The 25,510-nt window shown below is 38.8% G+C and overlaps 1 protein-coding gene across 5 annotated transcripts in view; it reads right to left on the bottom strand.

Moving 5' to 3' along the window:
• TENM1 (teneurin transmembrane protein 1) overlaps nt 1-25,510 on the bottom strand; it is a 770,840-nt gene that overhangs the window by 113,056 nt on the left and 632,274 nt on the right. For 4 of the 5 annotated variants that reach the window (XM_063170577.1, XM_063170580.1, XM_063170581.1 and 1 more), the window contains 6 exons: nt 20,205-20,357; nt 14,888-15,087; nt 13,278-13,488; nt 9,943-10,044; nt 8,714-8,908; nt 5,614-5,814 (listed from right to left, as the gene is read on the bottom strand). In XM_063170577.1, the coding sequence (XP_063026647.1) occupies nt 5,614-5,814; nt 8,714-8,908; nt 9,943-10,044; nt 13,278-13,488; nt 14,888-15,087; nt 20,205-20,357 (1,062 nt within the window). The remainder of the gene's footprint in view (nt 1-5,613; nt 5,815-8,713; nt 8,909-9,942; nt 10,045-13,277; nt 13,489-14,887; nt 15,088-20,204; nt 20,358-25,510) is intronic. The other variant, XM_063170579.1, reaches the window with a different exon arrangement.

The following is a 25,510-nucleotide window of genomic DNA, read 5'->3' as shown; positions in this document are numbered from 1 at the left end:
GTACTTTCATGTAAAAAATGCAGACTTCTAATGATTTTTAAATTACTCCACTCTGCACATATCAATTTACAACAATTACAGCATTTTGCATTTTTCAAAGCACTTCAGTTTTAAAGACGTTTTTTGCTTCACAAGATATCGAAGGAAGAGGCTGCTGATTCATTTTTACCCTTTGTAAAATTACCACCAATCTTGCTAGGAGAGCTTAACCAAAAATAGATATGCTAAATATATACCATCTCCATATAATCATTTTAGGATGTTTTTGTGACTAAGAACTGCCAGTATTCTTTTCCCAATCATAATTAGGTTGCTTCAGTGATATAAATGGATTCAGCAGAATTATGACAAATGTCCTGGAGTAAGGGGACAGAAACTGGCCTACTTTGTCTGAATAGAGTCTAAAGAAATGAATGCAGGACAGGATGTCAGAGGCATCAGCTCTGTCACAGATTTCTCAGTCTATAATATTTTAGGCACAGCGCTGCAATTAATTAGTGACTCTGGGCTGGATTCTCACCTAAAACACACTGGGACTGCACTGCTGGTATCACTGCAGTTACACTAATTTATGCAAGGCTCTGCCCCCCTGAACAACTCTGTCATCCATTTTCTCTTGATTTCTCTCCCTTAATCTCAAGGCTCCATGTTAAAGGTGTCAATCTGAGAACAGAAGATGAGTTTTTTTGTTCAGTTGATGCTGCACCTTCAATTAGCCAGAGCTTGCCTTCTACCTGACAGGAGCAGTCAGCACTACGAGTTTGATTTTCTCTTTCTGAAAAGCACTGCCTAGACACCTCAAGGGGAGATGACTCATTAACATCAAGGCATTTTGGGTGACAGCCTATAAATAAAGCAACAAAGATCCATAGACAGTAAGTAGAAAGATGTATACTGAAGTCCTGGTGATATTAAAATAGTGCAATATGAGTCTTCCATCCTACTGACTGTGTCATTTATCAGTAGATCACACCCCTACTGCCCAGGTCAGCTGAGATGTATGCTGAAGGTCTCACTGATAATGGATTTTCACACACTATCATAACAGGGTTCAGCATGGTGTAAAGATGCTGAGACTCTGAACTACTCCAAGGATGACCTTTTTCAGTACAGGTGACTTTCACAAAACATATTATATAATCAGTCTCACTTGGAACAAAGTATGAAATTTCTGTTCTCCACATCTCATAGAGGCAGGGGAAGACTAAATGAGAAATAGAACTCAGTCTCTTGTGCATTTCTCTTGTGCACGTCTGCTGTTAGATGGCTAAATTGTAATGGCTGAACGTCTTCAAGCACTTTGGTGTGACTTGCCAAAGGATGACCAAACTAGGGAAAAACCCTAAAATTAAATGGGCAAAGTGATAAACAAGATAGCAATGAATTAATTCCAAAAGTGAATGTGTTCATCTGTGTTGTGACCATTATAATGGGTTTTTAATTTTCAGTGCTTTACATCAGAGAAGCATTTGTTTTTTCACAGGCTAATCATTAGAGAGATGAAATCACATCTTCTTTTCTTTAGCATGAGCTAAAGCCATTTCAATGATTGAAGATGACCTGTTTGCTCTGTTGTTGACGTTACTTTTGGGAACATCTTGGACAATGTAGAGCTGTAGCAGTACTGGTGCTGTTTCTTTTTGCCTTGGAAACACTTCGAGAATCAAAACGGTGAAAGACAGCTCTTCTCAGAGATGTCTGTGGATCTCTGCCTGAGATCAGCTTAGCCTGACCCTGATGCCTGTGCCTCTCTTCAGGCAAAATGGACTAACTCCCCTTAGTCCTTGCACAGTCCAAAGAATACTGCAGAAAGCAGGACAGATGACTGTTCAAGGTACAGCAAATAAAACAACTAAAGAAATGAAGTTCCTGTAGAAGAAGATGGTAGATCTCTGTGTATTTCAGCATGGACCACACCACAGGTAAAGGCAGCAAGCAACATCTGCCGAGGCTGGTAGGAATGGAAGAATCAACCATATTACTGCAGGCTTGGGATCCTTACAACTGGAATTATAACAGCTCTGTCCCAGGTACAGCACTTGAAAGCACTCTGCTGGAATAAATCTGTGTGGCTTCTCTACAAATTTCTGACACTGACATAATTTTGAAGCAGTGAAAGCCACAGCTTGTTTTTGACCTTCAGTATTAAGGCCAGTTGGCAAACTGGCACAAGAGACTAATCCATCTCCCTCATGGTAAATACATGTCAGTATATATAACCAATCTATATCCATATAGAACAGTTACAACACTTTGATCTTGTCCATATAATAAACCAAAGACAGACAGAAGGTACTTTTAAAATTTCTTCTCCTGATCACATATGGCTGTCAAAAAGACACAATGTTGTTTTGATTGGTGTAGCTAAAAATCTACCAGAATCTTTCCAGGGTGAAGTTCAGTTGATGCTGCCTAAAGAAGGCAGAAGACTCAGAGGTGTATTATCTGTATGGTTGTAGTTAGGTGATAGGAAGAGCCTTTACAAAGATGCTCATAAGCAGCAAGGCAAAGCTTAAATGAAAACCATGTCATCTCTGGGAGAGGCAAATTGAAATCTGAGCTAACAAATGAAAATGAATTTTTATGGAAGTTCAATATTGTAGGGTGGAAAGAGGCCAAATATATCTGAAACAGATATCCAGCCAAGGATATTGAAAGGATGGATCTTAACAAAGCTGAACAAAAATGCAGCCTAACTTGTGTCCTACAAGTAGTACAGGATTAGCAATACTAAGTTTCTGAACAACTTTCAAGTCATATTGAACTGCTTTTATTGAGAACCAATTTAAACACAATGAAAACATATCCTAACAGCTGCTTTAGAGTTCTGCAAGAGGATTGTCTGGCCCCCAAGGGATGGCAATTGTGTGGCAATAACTTTAAAATAGAAGTATCTGGAAGTAGTGCAGTGATATTGGGTTGTGCCAGTTCACAGGCCAGAGCAGAGATCAGGCTGGACACTGGAAAGGACTTCAAATAATTTCAGTCTTTCACCTCACAGAAAGAAACATGATTGCAAGACTTTGCACCTATTCATACTAGGAGTGCAAGGTGCACTTCTTAGCAGAGAGGGCCAGACACAATTGAAACAATTTATCTAGGAAATGGTAGACTACCCTTAATTTTCTGTCTCTGTGTGAAGCTTCACTTTCAAAAAACTAAACAGAAACTATGAGTGTCAAGCAAAAACTGAAGGATGATTGTTATTTTTTGCTAATGTTCTACAGAAAATCAAACAACATAAACAACATGGTCTTTTCCAGCCTCAAAAAATCCATTAATGATTCCAGAGCTCAGGCTGGGCCTCCAAACATTGGCAATTCTTAAGGATATGCACAGATCACAGTTACCTTCATCTCTGTTCTTCTGCCTATACTGATTCTTTCCCCAGTCTGCCACTTTTAAAGTTTATATTGTTTGAAGAGCTAGAGATGGGTAGGTAGGGGAAGGTATCATAGAGTTGGCTCATCCCTCTCCAGGTTGGGCCACACTGTATCGGGACCAATATATTCAAAAACATTCTAGAGCCTTTGCTATTTCTCCCTTTTTAAGTCTGTCAAGATATACTAACTTCTATTTTTAAAATCCCATAAAACTAAATATAATACATCCCTGTGTTTTGAAAGTACTTGGAATTTGCTGGGGAACACAGAAATCCTCAAGGCAAGACCCTATATTCTTCAAGGTGCTACAGAAAGGCAAATTCTCACTGCACTGTGAATGATGTGGTACAGAGATGGCAAAGTGCAAGGGTTTGAGGCAGGCTGAGAGACTGTTGGCTTCTCAGCTGCAAAGCTCTGCTATTGTCTGACTCCAGACAGGCAGTCTGTGCCTTTACCATTTCATCCTCTTCATTGCACAGAACCTCATAACTTTCTCCATTCACATATGACAACTCCTTTACTGTGACCTTGTTACTCCTCTTATGCTTCCTTACTAAATTCATTTGGTGCTTTCCTTACTCACTAAAATCAAGCTTTATTTTCAACATGTACAGCAATCACTGATCCTAGGAAGAGCATCTCAGGCACAAATGAACATCTTATACTTCAGTCTAACACTCAGCATATTGCCAAGAGCATCCTGAATCTAGTCTAACACCTAAGAAGAAACACATTTGAAAGGAGAAGTCTGAAGCATCTGGCTATGCTGCCTGTTGCTAGTTGGAAAAGCATCCTTTGATAACTCAGGATACACTAGGGATGAAGAGAGGTATTTTCTCTACTGATGGAGGTGAAGAGGTTCCCTTCCAAAAATGTTCAAAGCACTGGAGTTTATTTATTAACCTTTTGATTCTTTAATTAATATCTAACTGCCCCATGCAGCTGACACAACAGACCCATCTGAGACTAACACGGCTTTTTGAGCTACAATAACATTGTATTATAACAGAATTAGTTTGCAATATTTTTGAGTAAAAAATTAGTACATAGCTAACACCTCTTTTAATTGTTTGCTTCATCAGTGGAAATATTACTATAATACTAAACCTCAGGAAGTATTTTTAATATATAATAAAATACAGGATAAAAATGCAAACAAGTAGGCTTTTGCTGAAAACCAATAAAAAGTCAATTCTTATCAAAGCAGGTGCCATATCTGACAGTGTCAGACTAAAATTGCATGCATTAATTTTGGAGTGTAGACTGAATGCAAGGTCCTTGTAACAAACACTGAAAATTATTAGCAGGTCAATATTTTGTTGCTTAAAAATTCATCATGTAGAGGAGCATTTTATAAGTCCCTACTTAAAGACCATAATCACACACTTTCAAGAGCTGTGCAGAAATTTATACTGTTCCAACTGTTCTTATGAATAATGATTTCTAAGAAAAATTGGTTACTTGGACCACTGGCTGTATTCCACAGTATTCAGCAGATCTGTCACTTGCATCTATTCTCTACTGGGATGTGCTACTTATCATCTGAGATTCTGGCTCTGTGGGCTCTATAGGGCAAAAAATAGTAGTACAGACACTGGTAATGACGTGCTCCACTACAGAGCAAAATGTGCAGAATGCATTCATTTCAGGAAAATGAAATGTAAATGTATAAAGCATATAGGAAATCTATTTCAACTCTTAATCCAGTTTAGGGGGATAAAACCTTGATGGTCCTCTGAGGAGGAAGAGAGTTTTTATCCCAGTGTGAGAGAATTATGGTCTTTTTTGTTTAATTTTTTTTTTCTTGACAGAGCTTTCTTACTCATCAGTCATTGCGTTTGGAATATATATATATTTTTAAACATCTTCCCAATCTCTCTTGGAACTGTGGATTCCCTGATTGCATGAGCCTGACAGGTGCTCAGCAGCTCAGGTGAGAGTCACATTTGCCCCCAGTGCATGCCAGGAGGCATCAGCCCTCTTGCAGGATTACTGCTCTCAGTGTCACGCCACCAGACAGAAACATTCTTGTCACAGAGAAAATAAATTTCTTATCCTTGGCAACTGAAAGCCAGTTACTGACAAGCCCATGGAGTGCCATGCCACAGTACTCATGGTTCATCCCTATCTTGTTTTTTAAATTCCTATTAGCACAGCAACAGCAGCTACTTTCTTTCACGCCTCCAGCAGAAAGCACAGGCAATGCTGATACAGCCAAGTCTGATCATACCTGTGGAGCAGTCAGGTCCTGTCCACTGTGGCTCACAGCTGCAGAGTCCTGTGTCCAGCAGGAAGGTGCCATGGCCTGAGCACTGCTCCTGGCACACGGGCAGCGCAGTCTCACAGTTGACCCCGCCCCAGCCCGTGGAGCAGTGACATTCCCCCTGCACGCACACGCCGTGCCCAGAGCACATGGGGTCCAGGCAGTCCTCTGGAAAGCAGGGAACAAAAACTTAGAGCACAGAACTCACACCTTTACAGTTATTTACTAGTGAAATGCGACAGGGATTTAGATTAATTTGATGATTTTTTGCAAATACTCAACTGAAACAATGTTAGCAAACACAAGGGAAAAAGAGTCTGTTAACATCTGTGCAAAAGTATAAGTCAAAAAAAAGGGAAAAAGCAAGCACATAGACTGTTAGAGGCCATATGAATCTCTTGTCATGGATTTTGTCTTATTTTTAAAACGCATATTCCCAGGACAGATCTATTGGTCTCAGTTGGTGAGGTTTGTGCTTCAGTAGTAGAGCTGGGAAAAAGTTGGAGCAATTAATAGTTAATTCTGTAATTGTGCTTTGTATTTCCATTAGGGTATTAGTGCACTGTGTTTTATTTGCATCTGGGAAAAGAAAGATTCTTTCACCTTCCTGTGAAAAGCTATCTCTGTAGCTGAAAATCTGCTACAAAAAAAGGTTATCCACTAAGATTGAGTGGTGAATCTCTGACTCAATGCTTGCTGTAAAAAAAAAAACAACTCCCATACACATAAAAAATATGTGCTGGGCAATTGCAGGTAATGAACAGCTTCAAAAAAGTCATAATGTACTGATGAACAATTTGCAAACAAAGAACTAAATTTGTTCTCAATTTGGATTAAACTATTCCTAGTGAAAAATTCAGGAGCTCTGTAGAGGAATTTAAATCAGCTGGTTAGTGCTGTATGAGCAGCATTTTCTTTCACAAAGCCCCAGCACTGCTTTAACAAGACAGGGTTTAAGCAGGAAGCAGCCAGCCCTCCCTGGAGGCTGCAGGAAGACTGTGGAGCTGAAGGATCTGTGGGGTCTGAGTATGGGAAAGAATTAGCCAGAAGCCCATTGATGTTACATCGTGCTTCAGATTGATGTTAAAGAGACACTGTAAAAGTTCTGCTAGGTATTTCTCAAGTACCAGCACAAGTACTGTCTCAATAATTAAACTGTAAACTTAACAAACAGTATCCTGTGTTACAGGAATGAAAAGACGTTTTCTGCTTCAGGAAGGGAAGGCTAAGTACTTCAGACATAGCAATTAATGGCCTCCAGTTTATAGGACCTTTCAATCTAAAAATAAAGAAGTAAAGCTTTATCTTTTGAACTGCTTTGCCACCAATTCAACATTTTATTTCAGGATTTATGCTGTACCTTTTTAAGCCTTCCAGGCTTATGCACAGTGTAATTCTGAGAGAGGGAATCAAGTGTTTCTGGACAATGCACATCTTGCTAAGCATAGGACAAAAATACGCAGCAATTTTCCCTCATCCTGAGACAGCTCTTTATTTTGCTGATATTTTAAAATTAATAGAATGACTCCATTTTAGGAATGATAACCTGGCAGGACAAATTCAAGGGACCTCCAGAGCAATGAATACATGGAGTTACTGGTGCTCCCTGGATAGTACATCTGTTGCTGTGTCTGTTAACAGCACTGCTATAAGACTAAATCTTGTTTACATACAATAAAATAATCTTAATTCCTTACAGAATTCCCTAACTACTGCACTAGCTATGTTTTACAATACAAACTGAACACTCATATCAAGGACACACTGCTACAATAAAACCTCACTGTACTTGGTTACACAGGTTTGTTTCATGCACCATATTTCAGTATTTCTACATAATTACACCTTATTTTATAATTTAAATAAGTTTCTTACTGTAAAAATCTAATGTTTTCCCAGTCTCAGTTTCAATTGCTGTCTGAGTACATTTATGTCAGTTTTTTCCCTAACCATTTTGCAGGATCTCATTATGGCAAGAAACAAAGAAACTGAAAACAGCAGTCAGCCTCTCACCACCACAGGCTTGTTCAGCATCACGGCCTCACTGAGGAAATCTGTGTATTACTTGCTTTTTCCCATTTGGGTTTTCTTGGTTTCTGAAACTATCAACAATTGACTATGTCAGAAGCATTCTCTTGATCCTCCCTTTAAAAACCATTCCAGGTATGTCAAATCTATCAAATTCATCCTGGACATTTTTCTGACTAGAGAATCCAAGCAACATAAAAAGCCTCCTGTGTGTGCTACTCAAAAGAATTACTGAAAATCTCTATAGCAGGACACACAAAATATGCTGTCAGGAGCTCCAGGCTAAGGGGACTAGTGAAAAATCATCAAATCAGGGAAAGCAAGAGGAAGAGTTCTGCTTTCTGAGGCTATGCACAAGGGAAAAAAGTCAAAGCTGATGAGCAATCTCAGACATGCTGAGGGAAACAACAACTGCTTCTGTTTCTAGATGAGGGCAGAGACACATCAGTACCATAAGCAGCAAAAACACAATACCTTTTTCTCACAGAATTTCCCACTTTTTGTTAGCCAAGCCTTAAAGGATGCCAGATTAGTGCTGTGAGCAAAGGCTCCCAGTAAAAATGACATATGACAACAGAATTACACAATATGTTCTGGTAAACTAACCTGTTTGCTGCCCTTTCAGCTTTATATGGTTAGAAAAATCTAACATGTAACAGAATGAAAAAGGGAAAAGCTGATTACAGTAGTCTGATTGCTTTGGAGAACTAACACACCTTGTTTTGTTTAAATGATCTTCTGACTGCCTTACCTTGAGCTTTTGGCCAAATAGAAATAAATAATTTTATCTTTTCAAATGAAAACGTGAACTTTATGTGATTAGTCCAGAGGACTGTTACCAAGACCTGAATACCTTTACCTTTGAGAAATTTCTATTTAACATTACTTTCTGTCAGACAGTAAAGGCAGTTTTGAGAGAAATAGTTCTGCTTCACAGAAAGCTAATCACATCCCTGTGAATTTTTAACTACCTTAAACCAGGTGGAAATTAAAGACAAAAATCAACCCTCCTGACCATAGAGAAGGAAATTTCACAAACCTTCCTCACAAATCTCTCCTTTGTATCCGGGGACACAGATGCAGACGCCCATGATGCAGGTACCATGGCCAAAGCAGGTTGGATCAATACACTGCTCTTCTGGAACATCACACTCTGCACCTTTCCAGCCATTTCGACACACACAGTGACCTTTCTCATATTCTCCATTTCCACTGCACAGCACTGGACAGGAATCTGAAGAAGGCAGATTGACCTTTTTAATGTATTTACATACTTACATAGATTAACATTTATTGCATTTATTGTTCTGTAAAATTGCTTTTCCACTCCAGCTCCTCAATTCTTCATTTGGTTCAAGGGTTGTCACAGAATGAAATCTCTGAACTAGGCAGTACAGCAGTAATACAATGTCTTTGTCTCCTCAGTCTCTCTTGTATACCTTAATTTTGACCAGAAATGGGATATCTTAAAAGATAAAACCAACTCTCCCCTTGATTGGCCTCTGCAGAAAATTTGCAGGGGTGCCGGATTTTCAGTAAGATTAATATTTATTTCCTGTGAACTGAAGCAAGATCCTGCCTTTTTCTTCTAAGAAGCCTTAATATCATTGAAATTGTAGCCATTGCTGATCTGTATGTAAACCAGCAATGTGGAAGCTTACTTTTACAATCCAGTATCAATTTCTGAGCCAACTGAGTCTTAAAAAAATAAATCCTACATTTGAGGAGACATTGGGAAATCATGAGAATTTCTGGACATCACATGCAGTGGATAATGGATAATACTGACAGAAATATCTGAAACAGAAGTAAGCTCACTTAACATGCTTTTTTGCCTTAATGCTAGAAAACCACCTCTAAGCTGCTTTAGGTTTCTTATCTGCACCCTATTCAAGTTAAGACTACAGAAGCATTTGATTTACTTATGTTTTCTCCAAAGTGAAACTGTTTGTCACTTTTAAGTAGCAGAAAACATTATGCTATGCTAGCCACCTATTAAAAATGTATTTTACATTCACAGACAGGATGCAAAGGTGGATGGAGGCACCCATTAAATTTGAAAGTCAGGGAGGGAGAAGTGGTTGATCCGTGTTAACTCAAGTACAGCATAAAGAAACTTTCCACATGTGTGCTTGTACTGTATCTGCCATCTGGCTGGAAAAAGGAATTTAATCTCCTTTAATCACTTTGAATCTTTGCAAGCCCAGCAGTCACACACCATAATCATGATCCCTGTCATGCACCATGGGTCAGTTAATATGAGATTACCTTTTGCACAATCAGGACCAAGGAATCCTGGGAAGCAGTGGCAGTGGCCTGAGATACATTCTCCATTCCCATTGCAATTAGTAGAGCAGTCATCCAGGATTTCTGTTTATTCAGGCAATTGTGCACAAAGAAAAACATAAATTGGTTAAATTTGAAATGAATGGCATCTTCACCTCACTCTGCAGGACACATCTCAACATACAAATAGGTGCAGAAGCAGTAAAAAGCCCATTTTCATTCACAGGGAGCATAAAACAAAACTCCTGTTCAAGCAGCTTACAAATATTTATTAGATTTTTTCTTGACAGCTTTGAGATAACAGGTGCATCATTTATATTACAGCAAAAAGCTTTTAAAGTAAATGTTCATGTAAAATTTACCACCATTAAAAGCACTGCAGGAACCTGAGCATTTGCTGAAAAATGTCCACCTTAAACACTTTCTTTTCTTGCTGAAGTAATTTGTTTGAAACCTGTTTATAGAGTAAATTGCCTTCTATCGTGTTCATTTGAACCATGTGAATTGAATCCCTTAGAGAAGGGTAGGATTTCCACTTCTATACAATCAGATAAACAAAAAAATAATCTTTTGTACAGTGATGAAATTCAATGTGATAAAGAACTAAGAACTAGATTTGAAGGGAAAAAACCCCACCTTCAGTTCCGATCTTAAACCTGCCCATGTTTTATCTCACAGCTTTGTATATTAAGCCACTTAACCTCACACATCTGAGGACGGGCTCCTATCTGTACATGGATTAGCTGGTTCCAATTTACACATGTATTTCCTACAGGAATGCAGTGGATTCACTGATTTCTATGGATTTTCCATAAAGAATATAAAGTAAACTGAAGCTAAGATGATCCTTTGTGGGGAGCAGGTCACTGTCAGACCAGCTCCAGGACTGAGGGGCTCTGCAGCCCATGCAGGTGCTGGATGGGAGAGGGGCTCTGGAGCCAGGGGAGCTGGGACTGTCCAAAGGCCACATCCACTAAGAGATGTGGTGAAGTAGCCCTGGCTATGGAAAATAGGAAAATTGACACCTTTCCGACAAAATAATTGAGGAGAGTGAATAAAAATCAGATATACAATTAATAAAAAAAATATATAAGTGTGTATATATATATATATACATAACTGATATAAGTATATTTTGATCATTATGGATACTTAGATAAGGATTAGCTCCTCTTGAAAGCTCCTATGGTTATATGAATTCATTCTTTTCAGGCTATCAGTTTTTACCAAAGAACAGACATTTGATATGCATCTGTTCACCAGATATCTACAACCTGTACACAGATGTCTGTTTCAAAGTTAAAAACCAGCTCATTTTTAGAACGAAGATTTTTTCACAGAAACGTTGGTCATTACTAATTTGGTTATATTAGTTATATAATAGTTATATTACTGTTCATTATCAACTCTTTTATTGCTCTATGTGTGCACTTGCCCACCTTCTCTCAGTTTTCCTAGAATCACATGGCAAATGATCCCTACACTGACCTGAAGAATGAATGATTTTAGAAGCTATTTCCCCTCTGTGCAATGCCCACTTTGGGCTGCCCTTTCATGTCACATTTTGCATGCAATATACCCTCCTCAGGAAAGTCTGATCAGAATTTCAGTAAAAATCAATTTTGTACATAACTAACACAGAGCATCTTGAAATACAATCTGACAGATGCTGATGAGAGGCATGGCTGGTTCTCAGGAGCATTTGGCAGAGATGCATCCAAGCTCTTGCTCTGTTCTAAGGGTTCCTGGTCCTGGCTGATTCCTTTGTTGGCAGAGATGTCAAATATGACTAGACCAGTCTGGGTAAGAATAAGAAGAATGCCTCAAGGATATAGATTTTTTTTTTTTTGTGGAAAAGAAGAAACAATCAAGTTATGATGCACAGAAAACCAGGAGAAGATGATACACAGGTTATGAAAACACAATAGTTGGCAGTATGCTCAAATGCACAAGCAGTAGAGCCTTGCAGCAGCATGAACAGACTTTTTCCCAAAAATATCTTCCTGCAGGCATTTTGAAGATGAAGCACAAGGATTCCTGCCTGCACTGTGGCTCACACACTTCCCCCTTTCATAGTCTCTTCTGCTTATTGGCCACAGAGGGGATGGAACATGAATTAAAGTCTGGCAATTAATTTCATTTTTGGGGTGGGGGGTGTGGGGAAGGGGAGGAGTAGAAGTTTTGCTACTAAATGAAATATTATTTAAACCCTCCTGTATAAACCCTGCTGTCTTACAATAAAAATAAACAAGGGATCAGGAATTTGGACACTGGACCGGTTTTATGGTCTTTGTAGAGCATCTACAAAGATGCTTCATAAATTGCCTGACTCTTATTTTCTCAGATTGAATTGAATAATGGCAAATTTTCTTGCAGAAGTTCAACTTTTCTGACAGAGCAAATATGAAATTTTTACACCAGAACCAGTCATTACAACTCTATCTCAATTTCTAATTTTTTTTCTTCTATGCAAGTCCTTCAGAATCTGGATACTTGAATCATACTGTCCTGCTCTGCAAGGTGTTTACCACACAGTAAAAATAGTATCCACTTGCTCTCAAGAGCAGATGGCACGTCCATTACTAGTAAAGACATCTTGCTCAACATATGGTAGAACAGGTTAACTAAAGGGTATAGTGGTTAAAGTCTTGCAGCAAACTGAGACTGTCATAAATACAACACTTCACCTAAATTTAAATTCCAAAAAAGCCCTGTGTGTGAGGACTGCTCACTCACAACACCTACATCTGCAAACACTTGCTCACCTATGCATGTTAAAAAGGCAGAAGGAATCTCATATGCAACCAGGACACTGCCTCCTGTATTTGTTCTCTGTATTCCAAACAAAATGGTGCATTTGAGTAACTGCATAAAAAACCAGCATCCATCCATCAAACAACACTCACAAACAAATCCACAAAAGATTTTCCAAATTACAGCTGACTAAAATACTGGAAATAAAGACTTAAAGCCTGGATAATTTCTGTAGGATTTATGGCACACATAAGTAGAGAGGGCAGATATAATCTCTTTTACTTGGAAAAAGATAACACCAGAAATCATTCAAGCATTTAAGCTATCATATAAAAATCTTAACATATGAAAACTTCACACTTAATTTGATAACATCCATCTGTAATATACAAATATTGCTATTTGTCTAACATTGGCTTAACATGATGTTGCTCCACTGAGGTTAATTAAACTAAGCTGAAATAAAACATATTTAAGAGAATACTTAAGAGGAGCTGGAATACATCAAACACATCTTTGCAATGTAATAATAATAATAATAATTATATAGTGATTTTTCTTACCAATGGCTGTAGTTAGTACAAACACTTGCTCTACTTTCTTTCCATCATTGTAGAATGCCATATGCCAAGCTCCTTGATCCATGTATTCAATGAAACCTGTCTCTTGCAGGGAAGTCAAGATCAGGTTCCTGGGAGCTTGCTGAGGCTCCTCTGAGTTTTTTGGTTCCTGTTTAATTAACTGTTTTCCATCCATCAGTTTTACAAAATCAAACTGAAATAATAATGAGCAAAAATTAACCACCTGGCAAATATTCATGAATCTAGTCTGCATGTCTCCTTCAAACATGAATTAACAGTTGAAATCTTAAGAGGAATTGCCTAAGTATTCACCAATGTAGACAGCAATTACATAACCTAGTCATTTTGGCTTAAGTTTACATACAGAAAGCATTATCATAGTTCAGAAATGTATATAACTGGTATAACTGTTTGCTATGGCAGGGTAAAATCAGACTTGCTACACTAGATACAGCAGATTAAGTCCAAAAATTACATCTCTTCAATGGGAATAATTCCAAAATTCCCATAGTGTAGTGCCTGTGCTATGCAGCTATTCATCTCAAATGCCAAGAGCAGATTAAAAACCTGTAGTTGTTTATCAGATTTTTAAATCCTTAATCCCCTTGATATCACTATCAGATATCAAAACCTCAATACACTTTTTCTTTATATTTAATTTTAGTAATGCAAGTAAGTATGTATTTTTTTACAGGAAAGTTCTTAATACCAGGTGGATGCTGACAACTTCAATGCCTGTTAACCTCAAAGCACCAGAGATTTCTATGAATCCCTGTCCAAGAAATACACATATTTCTCTAGGTTTTTTAGGCATTCTGATTTTCAGTAAAGTTCATTGTCAGCTCAACGGAAGATCCAGCTTCAATTAAAGTCAGTGACACCTGAAAGTGCATATTTCCAATATCAAAACTCTAGTAAAAATTTTTTGAGGTTAGAGTAGATGATCTCCAGTGGTCCATTATAGACAATCTTTCCATGATTCCACATATGTTTATCACACTCTGTGGAGTGTGATCCTGCTATAAAGAAAGATTAAAAATTTACTATCCATAAAAATGACAGCTTCATATGCCAAATACATTAGGTCTAAACAAAACAGTTGAATGTGACCAGCAATATCGCATGTGACTGCTTAGCTACATTTTCTCTTGCAAAATCCCCAGGAGTATGCACTCAAAAATAATTTTGATCTTAGCAACCAGAGACAGTTTTTTCCTCTTCTATTAACTCTTTAGACTGACTGTACAATCTATTTGTTTTAAGGGAATCATATAAAAATTAAAGCATTTTCAAGTGAACTGGAATTTCATCACTTGCATGGAAGACACTGGATTTATGCAGCAGGACGGTGTGTACCTGTTCAGTCTCCCAGACAGTCACATCCCTGGGGTCACAGCTGCTGACCTGTCTGCTATGACACTGGGAGAGCATGGTTTGAAAGGTTGCCAGAGCTCAGTAAAAAGAAAAGGATAACCAGACTGGTTACTGCCAGTCCTTCCCTCCCTCTCTGCTTTGAAAGCGTGTTGTGAACACTCCTGTCCACTGCTGATTGAAAATCTAAGTGTGATAGAATCAGGATCATTTCCAATTACCTGAGTGTGAGTAGGTGGGATGTTTCTTCTGCCATAAATCCCCAGCAGAGAATCCTTTGCCAGTGAAATGTTGAATTTCAGGTACACAGGGTGATGTATGGTAATTTGGAAGCGCCAGAATAAGCCAGGTGGGATGGTCTGCATAACCTGTGCTCCAATCTCCACTTCTCCCGTGTCTATGGCCCGGCCCTTCTGAAACACTGATTTTCCAGAAACAAACAAATAGCCAGTTGAGTATTTACATAAGAGAGAAAGTTACAAGGTATAAACATGCCTTAGATATATTGGAATATACAAAAATCAACTCCTAACACCGATAATTGCATTTTTTATTCAACAAGTCAGAAAACACAAGCAAACATGAACAACATATTTCCAACAAGTCTCACAGCATATTTTTGTCATGATTTTTGCTGATTATGAACACTTCACTGATTATGAAAAGGTAGAACTGCTGCTGTGTAAACCATGGTCTTTGCCCATCAACTGTGCACCCAAAACACATTTAACTGCGAGTACACAATGAGAGAGGACAGTGGGAAATTCTCCCTCTGGCACAGATTTCTGACTGCTGCTGAAGGGGCATTGCAGAAGCAACACAAATGGTCCCCAGTGAGGACAGAAAATCCATCAAACATGGTAGTTCAGAGCCCCTGTCCAACCCAGATTTCTATTAATCAGCATTCCTAATGGTTTTATTATGGTAGTGTTAATCTAGTCCTGAAGAAGTGAAGAACATCTGTTCTGGCTTAGTCTTCATGAAAGCATAATAGGGGAGTGAGGATAGGCAAAGGCACTCTGAAGATAAAACTGGCATAATTTCATAATGCTGGACAATAAATTTGCAGACATCAACAATGTGTACCTTCACACATGTGTGTGAGAGTGCTGAAACACAAAGGGAAATGGAAAGCATAAGGAAGACTCTGCCAAACTAAATTGGAGCTGGCTTGCTTTTCTGGCTTATATCACCATCTTTATGTTTTTTACTGCCTGTCTGTGATCAGCATTGTGACATGCTGCAAATCCTGACCCAATCCTGCTAACATTTGAGCTAATTCCACTGAAAGGTTTGTAAAACTCTCTTGACATTTCCATACTCTGAACTAAGGTAAAAGCAGGATAGTGTGTGGCATTAGAGGACAAGTCAAGAGAAGACTGAATTCAGCAGCCATACCCATCTATGTTTCATTTCATTCCAGAATCACAATGAAAAATAACCAGGAGCAAAGTGACTGGAGCCTCACTTTTTACAATACATGGATATAAATATCTAAACCAACATAATGTATGTGAAATTTTATAAATCACCCCTGGAAAAGAAAACAGCAGCAGCAAAGCTAGGGCCAGCTTTTGCCTGAGTGTGTTAATGACAAAGCCCCTCTGTGGGACCTTACATAGGCTTTAACTAGCGTAGGAAGTACTCAGCATTCTTAATGAATAGAGATTTAATTTACAAGGCAGGAGTAATTCTCAGGGCACCAGATCTTCCAGCTTTACAGCTGCTTTGTGTCATCAAACCCACAGCAAGAATGACGGACTAACTTATAACACCTCACCATGTAAATACATCTATTTTTAGAGTAGGAACTTGCAATATAGTACTCTAAAAATACACCACTTAGTTTTTGAGTTAAAATATTTCCAAATTGCTACTTGAACAATGCTCAAGATGAGACTACTTCTGCCCAACTTGCTTCATAGAAAAAATTTTGAATGTTGAGTTTTGAAAAGAGAATTAAACTTTCTCTGTTGTACAATGAAAGTGGATCCCTTTCCACCCCAATCCATAAAAGATCCTACTTGGCTTATGTAAATTTAAAAACCTTCTCCCCTATTTCCAATACTCTAGAGATATTAAATCTTAATGATTCTTTGCAAGCAATTACCCTGGGTTAAGTAAAACACTATGGGTTTTTTTGATGATATTGATACATGGTAATTAATATGATTCAATTACAAGACAATAGAGCACTAAGTAAAAAGTTAAGGATACAGTATGATTTTTGAAGTTAAAGGCATTACTGGTCAGTGTTCAAGGTTTTTAACATACAGTAACTGCTTCTCGTATTTTGGAGTGAGAAGGTCTGTTTCCTTGTTGAAAGGAAAAAGTGTTATGTTGTCAGTCTGGCTGAATTCTCACTAATTGATTTAATCAAATTATGCTGAATATTATATTAGCGTTGCGATGTACCTTGGGAGTTTTTCCACATTTGGCTGAATACCTTTGCTTTCACAATAATTTAATATAAGCTTAAAAACCCAGATGCACTTATATGTACATATATCTCATCCCTTGGGAGAGAAGTGCAGGCTGCTGTTCACAATGCTAACAGGAAAATACACATACTGTCTGCCCCTACTGATAGGATGCAGCCACAGAATCCCCACCTTTCAAATGTTAATTTTTCACACAACCACAGAGCATGGAAAGGCCTTTGTAGGAGTCATGTCTGAAATGCATATTTTCATCTTCACTGTGCCACTCTGCTTTCTTTACAGAAAAATAATTTAGCTTTGTTTCTGTGTTTAGTTGAACTAAGCAGGTATTTGGCTGTACAAAAAAGACACCTGAAAACACACTCCTCCACAGACTATGCTTGTGTACTTTTTTGCTCTTTCTTGAAAAAGTCCAAAATAAGCTTTTAAAGTTACAGCACTGCAATACAATTCTGCTTTTGTTGTAAAACCAATTTTTTTATGACAAAGTATCATTTAATTATCTATATTCAATTCCTTGTACAGCTCCAATCTTGCCAACTGGGGTATTAATTCTCCCCTATGCTTTCTAAGCACAGTTTCCTCAGAAGTCTAAAACAGAAGATAGATTCCTAATCACAGCTTTCTCTTGGCTTCAAGAAAGAAAAACTCTGAACAGCGTGGTGCCAATTACCTCCACAAGAATATACCCACATGCTTATTACTACTGATCCTGAAACAATCAATTTCCTTGTACTCCCCTGATAAATACCAGCATCAATAGGATATCTGACTTTTTAATCACATTACTACATATTAAAATGTTAACTCGTGTTAACTCATAGCTGTGGGTCAGTATGTTATAAGGTGTCTTCTTGAAGAAATTTGACTTCCTGGTTTAAATTATTGATTTTCATTAAAAGAATAGTTTAAAATATACACTTTCAAAGTCTGGAAAAGCATTCTGTACTGCTGCATTGAGTTGGGAAAATGTGATGTCACCAGTATCTGACAGCAGTTATTTATTCCTGTGAAATTACATCAGAGGCTTTAAGTTTACAGGCAAAGCATCAACTTTCTGTGGTTCCTGCTGTAGGGAAAGGACTTTCCAAGTCCTCCTTTTCATTACTTCTAGATGGAGAATTTGTTAGGAGGACTGGGAATAAAATTACTGATATATATTAAAAGTGATGGAGAGAAAAGAAAATGAGCAAAGACTAGCCAGAATCAGCCTATGCAAGTACTAATTCCACATAATTTTCCTTGTGTTTTCCCAAGTGTATACTCCTTGCTATCTTAAACTCTGGATTACATGTTACCCCCAAAATGTGAAAGGGGCCAAGTGAGACAACAGTGCAGATCTATTCCCGACCTCTGAAACTGCTGGAAAAGCCCTCAGTGAAATGGCTCTGCTAGCACAGGACTCTGCTCTTTACTGCTGTGGGGAAGTTGTGTAGCTACACTAAAAACTGGGATTTCCAGGGGCAAGGCAGTTGGTTTGCATTTTTACCTACTTCACTCTTTATTGACTTGCATATTCTTTTCTCTATTCCAACTATCTAACTTCAAAGATTTATGATGTTTTTGATGTTTTTCTACACATCCTTCTTTGGAAGCCAAATGCATTGGAAAAGCTTTTATTACATCTGTAATACATTGATAAAATGATTTAACACAGTTGAGGAGAAATATTTAAGGCATTTTCCATGGTGCACCAGGACAAAAATACGAAAGTGAATAAAACATTTTCTACAACTCATTCTACAATCCATTCTAAGGGATGAAATAATGGAAAACAACATCATTGTCTCCTTACATGTATTTCTAGTGTTCATTTATCTAATATGATCTGTATCCAGTTGTGCCACACTGATCTGCAAGATTATTGATGTGTGGTGCAATCTTCCTCCTGGAGGGCCTGGTACAACAGTGTTCCACTTTGTTGCCTATTTTCAGCCATGGATCTTACCCAGAACACACAAAATCAGATCCCTGCTCTGCTCTAAAATTTGAAAGCTCTGTAATTCTCCTATCACTGCAGAGCTACCAGTACAATTTTACTTTTCTCCTAACAACTGGAAAGATTAGGTTTCATATTCCACTCCCATTCACTTTGATCTGATCTGATTTATCCACGTTTTCTGTGTACCATAAAAAGAAATGGGAAGGCCATTTTCTTTTTATGGTCAGAAAGCATTGTCATGATGGCTGATGGGAAGCACGGGCCAGAGCATGTGACTAGTACTGGAGCAGGTGATCAAGCAAAAAAACCCATCAAATAACAGGACTTAAGAGGAAGGAATTGCACATCTCAGACAGATCCTTCTCTCTGTTTCACACCCTGGCTGCACAGCCCACTCCTTTCCTATCCTAGCTCAGGCACTTCAAGAGCTCTGGTTCAGCCACTTCCTTGGCAGAAGATGATTTGCATTCTTTAACAAAGCCATTTTCTGCTGCCACGAAGGACTGATGTGGCTGGGCTGTGCAGGTGACAATCCCTGCAGCGGGCGCAGGGACACAGCGAGCTGCAGAGGGAGGTGGGAGGGCAGAGCAGGGCTGTGCCCCTGGCAGCAGGGAGCTGCCACACTGGCTCAGGCATTTTGTGAGAGCTGTGGGAGATTCCTGGGAGCTGATTCACTGTGACTGGGTCAGCTGGGATGTGACAGGATGCTGTGCTTTAGCTTAAACATCAAGAACTGGATGCTTTGAAAAGCATTAAGATTTCTACTCTTCTGCACTTCTGACCTGTCAATACAAGGAGGTTCCCTTTGCCTGAGACTGACTTTGGTCTGCAAGACAGGCACAGTGTCAAGCCCTCTGCACAAGAGGGAAGAAGCAAAATATGGTCTCCCCTTCCTTGTCTCAAGACAGAAGTCAAACACTCTCATCTCTTCTCTCACTGTGCTACTGAACCTTCCTTTGCTAATGGGCTGGGTGCTAATTTCAGAGAAAGTTCTGCTAAAGGAACCTATCTGGTTATGGGATTTTCTTATCTGTTTTAAAATTATACTAAAGAAGATAAACCTGAACTGAAAATACTGTCAAAATGTAGAAAATACAGGATCTGAAGAGCAGTAATGTTTAACAATCCATCATCTGCCTCCTCATTTACACTTACCTTTTTTTTCCGTTTTATCTGAAGCTTTTCCTCCGATTGGTGAGTAAGTAGTATCCATGGATTCTGTTCCTTTATTTCCTTTGCTAACTCCATTTTCATAGAGCTGCCCTTCCACAGGCTGTAGTTGCCAGGTTAAACCAAACAAGTGTACTGCTGCAAAAAAATGAAGACCAATTAATTGGTGTCTAAACTACAGCACCTTCAGTGAGACTACGAAAGAATGCTATGGCCCAGTTTCTGCAAAGTCAAGTATTACTTTATTCTGTTAGTAATAAATCAGAATTTCAAGGGGGCTAATGAGCAATTTACCATTTTACCTTAAAACTCAATGTTTAATTAGTTTCCACACTTTGTTCTGGAGCTCAGCCAGGTTAGGGTGATGCATTTCTGCAGCAATTAATGGAATTACTCGCACTTAAAAGGATAACAGTTGAATAAATTCAATATTGTAATTATAAAGCTATATATAAATATATATATTTATATTGACAATATATGTATTGTCAATATAAATATTTTTTTTTTGACAGATTATAAAGCTATATCAGTGTTGTCCCTCAGCTTTTGACTGCGAAAGATCTCAGATTTTGTTGACAAAAACAATGACACCAACTAAAACATCTCACCTTTCCAATCCAGTTTGAAGTGAAACTGTGCCCACTGCACTCTGAAACTCTTTCATTTAAATTAAACATTAGCAAAAACTTACTCTTACTTACTGGTTACTTACTTAACCAGACTTAGTCTAGAACTGCACTGCAGATAAAAAGCTGTCTCTACATCTAAAATATTTCCAATTATTTAACAACACAAATGGACAGAAATATAGCTGTTATATGTACAAGGAAAATGACTAAATAATCCTTTTTAGAAGTTATAAACTAGCTTTATTGCTATATGCAGAGGCTGCCTACTCTACTTTGCCTGAAGAGCCATTCATGTTTTCTGCTTTCCCTTCTTTCTTTCTGATCTGAGGCCTTGAAGGATGGCAGGAGAAAGATAGCAACAGAGGATCTTATTTTAGTACAACATGACAGTACAGCAGTTAGTCTAGACAATTGCTTAGGTCTTAGTGAGAAAGGCAAATTATTCCAAGGAAGAGGTTGCCTTAGCATTGAAGCAGCTCAGCAGGGAGGACGGATGACCCATTAAAATATGGATTGAGGATGATCCCCACTGAGGAGCTGAAATTGTCACATGAAGAGCAAAGCCTGAGCAGCAGCTCTTTAGCCACATGCAGCAATTTGCACTGAGTAGGATCTGCCCACAGTGGGAGCCTAAAAGGCAATATATTTGCTCTTCCTGAACCATGCAGGAACCTCAGAGTCTCCCAGGAGAAATAAGTGTGATCTAGAATAGGTCTTGCATTAAGAAAGTACAGGGTTTTATTCTTCACTTGTACATACTTCAAGGAAAATATCTCAATACAACCAGAAAACTTGGAGTCCATTTCCCATGTGTTTGGTCACAAGTCTCCCTTGCACACTGAAAAGTTAAATTATAAAAATTCAACAAAATCCCAAGCCTTGAGTGGATTCCTGCCCAGGGCTTGGGAACACTACTACAAGAATGCAAAGCTGCCAAACTACAGTCATTAATTCCAGATCTGTGCACTCCAGGGTCACCCAACTACAGATACAAGACCCAAATCAAGCAAATGAGAGCATTACTGCTGAATTAGTGAGGTGACAGTATTTGAGAGAAATTTACTGCATCTCAAACCACTGACTCACCATCAGATCTGGACTCTGGAGACTGGGCAGTACATACCCACTCCCCAGAAGAGGTATTAGAAGGATCCTTCTAAGCTTTCTGGTGTCAGTGGTGAGATCTCAAGCCTGAATTGCTCCATATTCTATGGTCTTGAAATCACCAAGGGACCATGATAATACTTTGAAAAGTGTCTTGCAGTCAGATCACACAGTTAAGGTCTGAGTTTTGAGATTCTTACTGTGAGACAGATCACTGCCATGTACAACAGAAAACAGCCTTGACATCTCTAGAGTAAGTGCTCTTATTCCTGACTTGAGCTTCTGGACGTCATTATTATTTAAAGAGTCATTAACAAAAAAGAGAACACAGTTCAATGAGACTGATAGCTAATGAATGCACATTTCATTTATACTAATGCAAACAATTATATAAGCACTTGAAACAGATTACTGGAAGCAAAACTCAACTGCCCACATCAATAATAAGCTTTTAGTGGTTATGGAATCCTGAATATGATATTGTTTCTTTCTTACACTATTCCCATTGTTGTTATTATTCATTTCCTACGACAGCATTTGCACATGCTGCAAGGGTAGGTCACAAAGCCAGGGCTGAATGTTTTCCTTGGTGCATGCCCCTGCTCCATCACACACTCTGCTCACATTATCATCCACTCAACAATTCCAGTCCTTTACTGGCTTTGTCTTCCCTCAGGCTGGGGAAGTGCTGTTGTTTTTATAGCTTGTGCCAAAGCTTGGCAAGCTGCAAAACGATCTGTATCTACGTCTGACAGTCAGCTTCCTCCCTGGAAACACCAAGTGCGTGGCACAGAGGATGGCTCTGCCAGCTCGGATGTCTCACCCCCAGGAGCTGACACGGGGCACCGGACTCGGCTACACAATGGGCACCTCTGATGGCTGTACAGCAAAGCACATGGCTGGGAAAATAAGAGCTACATGAACTGATCTGAATGAGTTCAAACACTGCAGAAACCCTGTCACCTTGCAGTCTTAAAACCATTCCAATTTTTATTACATTAATTATAGCTATTGAAAAGTTACCTTCAGATCCAGGTGACAGTCTGGGACTAACCAGACCACAAACACCCGTGAAGGCATAAATTCTGAGAGATACTTTATTCAGAAGTTAATTATAGACATTTATTTAGCAGACACAGAGCCCTCACTAACCTCTTCTTTTCTGTGATACTTTTCTTTTACCCAGGGTATACAAAATTCCTATGGAGCTTTTTTCCTACAACACATGTACAGTTATTTCACCAAATAAGATTACATAAAACTTTCAAATCTCCATCTCTCAAATCTCTTTAGAAATAAGTAGGCATGTACTGAATTTCATTAAAAGGCTCAAAAGAACTTCTCTTTTGAGTTATTTGCCCTTTGATTTTTTTTTTCTATTGGATTTCTGGCTTTTACAAAAAGGGGCACAGAAAATGCTGTGCAATTCAAATGTGGGCCATAAAGTCACTTCCCCCTGCATAAATCCATTTGCAAGGTTCTCAGCTGTATTTCCCATGTGTAATGCCCAGGTGTAAGCTCCTACTGCACAGAACAAATAGGACATGATACCATCACTCTGTCTAACTTAGCCTAACTCAGGGCTGGGTAAGGAGGAGGGAGATTCACTTTCTGATCAATGTCTCTGCACTTTCCTCCAAGCTCAACCTTCTGAAGACCTTGACTGCAGCACCCTTGAGGGCTGACTAACAGTATGAAACCCACCATTAGGGCTAAGGATGCATTAGATGATGCAGCTCAACTTCACACAGAACAGCCCTTGAAGTTTGATGACTACACTTACATTACAGAAGGAGCAAAAGCTACTCTGGCTCTCCCTATCTGGCATTCCAAAAAATTTCTGCAATCACCTACCCTGTATTTTGCAGCACCTAAAACACTTCAGGTACTGGTGGGGTGTGTAAAATCACAGCTGAGCTGCTACAGTTCCAGGCAATACCCAAGGGCCAGCAGACAAACGGAGATGAAACAGCTTCTTAGCTGGCATGATTGCAAAATTCACACTCCTGTTAGGAGGAGCTGTGGTGAGTCAGCAGGAGCATCAGACACTAACTTCCATCAGCTGGTCTAACCAAACCTCTCCTCTGACAGCTGAGTGCAATATTCTCCCTGCTGGGAGGAACTGCACTCATCTGAAGAGATATTCTTTCTTGGCTTGCCTGAACATCCAGTATAATCCCCTGTAAATAATTACATCATTACTTTCCTCTGTACAATCTATGAGTCGCACGTTGCCATGACCAGAGTTGTACATTGCTTTCACTGAGGTGATCTGGAGGCAAAATTAATCTGAAGGCAAAATTTGATCCTCTTTACATAATGTGGGGAGATAGGGCTTACATGATGGATACTACCATACCTATATTTCATTTATATTTTATTAGATAGCCCTTATAAATTCAAAGTCTCTGATAAAATTCTAACACAAAAATTGGCACAGATTTTTTTTTTTTTAACATGCATTATGAATGTTATGGCAAAAGCTAAATTTGGAGGAGTCTGTAGTCAGTGAAGAAACTGGAGGATGCCACAGGATCATGATGAACCTAAATGTTTTCCTCAGCCACGCTGCCCTGGCCAGGTCACACCGTGGAGCTGTGCAGGGTAATTTTAAATAACCTCTCTCTAGTACAGAAGATCCTAGTCATAGTACAGAGCTTTTCTTAGGTAAATTATTGTGCTTCTTAGGAAAAAAAAAATTATTAGGTATAAAACAGATCTCTTGCAGAAAAAGAAATATTTAAGGCCTACATCATCTAACCTTTCAATAAATTTCTTTCATGGAATCTCTCAGCAAAGAGATGAAAAGTAAGTGTAACTTTATGCTGCCTAAGGGATTTTCCCCACTCAGAGGCAGGTTTCTGTTGCTTCATATTACTGCTGTAAGTAAAACCAGTAGGGCCATGTTCAGAACAAAAGCTTGGGTCTTCATCTCTGAAGTAACTGACCAGATCACTTATTTTGTTCAACATTTAAACAAAAAAACCTGAGAGTTCCAGACTGACTACCTCAGTCCCCACAATTCTACTGCATACTCAGGTAAATATCCACAAAAATACAAGCAATTTTTTCAGAACTCGCTCTGTAAACTGGTTTAACCTGCCATCTGCTAGGAAGCCAATGATCTAATTTAATTTATTCTTATCTACCTTCTGTGTAAGCACAGCTTGTCAACTCCGGTGCTACATGTTTGGCAGAATGTGAATAAGAGCCTTGGCTCCAGTGCAAAAGAGACACTCAGTAGTGAGGAGACATCAAAAAAGTCCTGTTCAATAAGTACTTACTATCTGCAAGATGAACTTCAAAGGACAAAAAAATCCTGCAAATGTGAAGCCCCTCCAAACTGCTGACCTCCACTAAAGGCTTCTGTTTAGCTTTCTCTGCTTTTTTACAGAATCTCAGAAGATCATCCCCCTGAAGTCCAGACTTCAGAAGAGCTGTTATAGAATGTATATCAGCAGCTGACTACTCCTTCTGCACCTGCTCTAAGTGCCTGAAAATTATTTGTTTGTGTAACTGCTAGCAGGTTCTGTTTATAAAACTGGATTTCACTTT

Source organism: Melospiza melodia, chromosome 16 (genome assembly GCF_035770615.1).
Source record: "Melospiza melodia melodia isolate bMelMel2 chromosome 16, bMelMel2.pri, whole genome shotgun sequence".
NCBI lineage: Eukaryota > Metazoa > Chordata > Aves > Passeriformes > Passerellidae > Melospiza > Melospiza melodia.
This window is presented reverse-complemented; position numbering and strand designations above follow the sequence as displayed.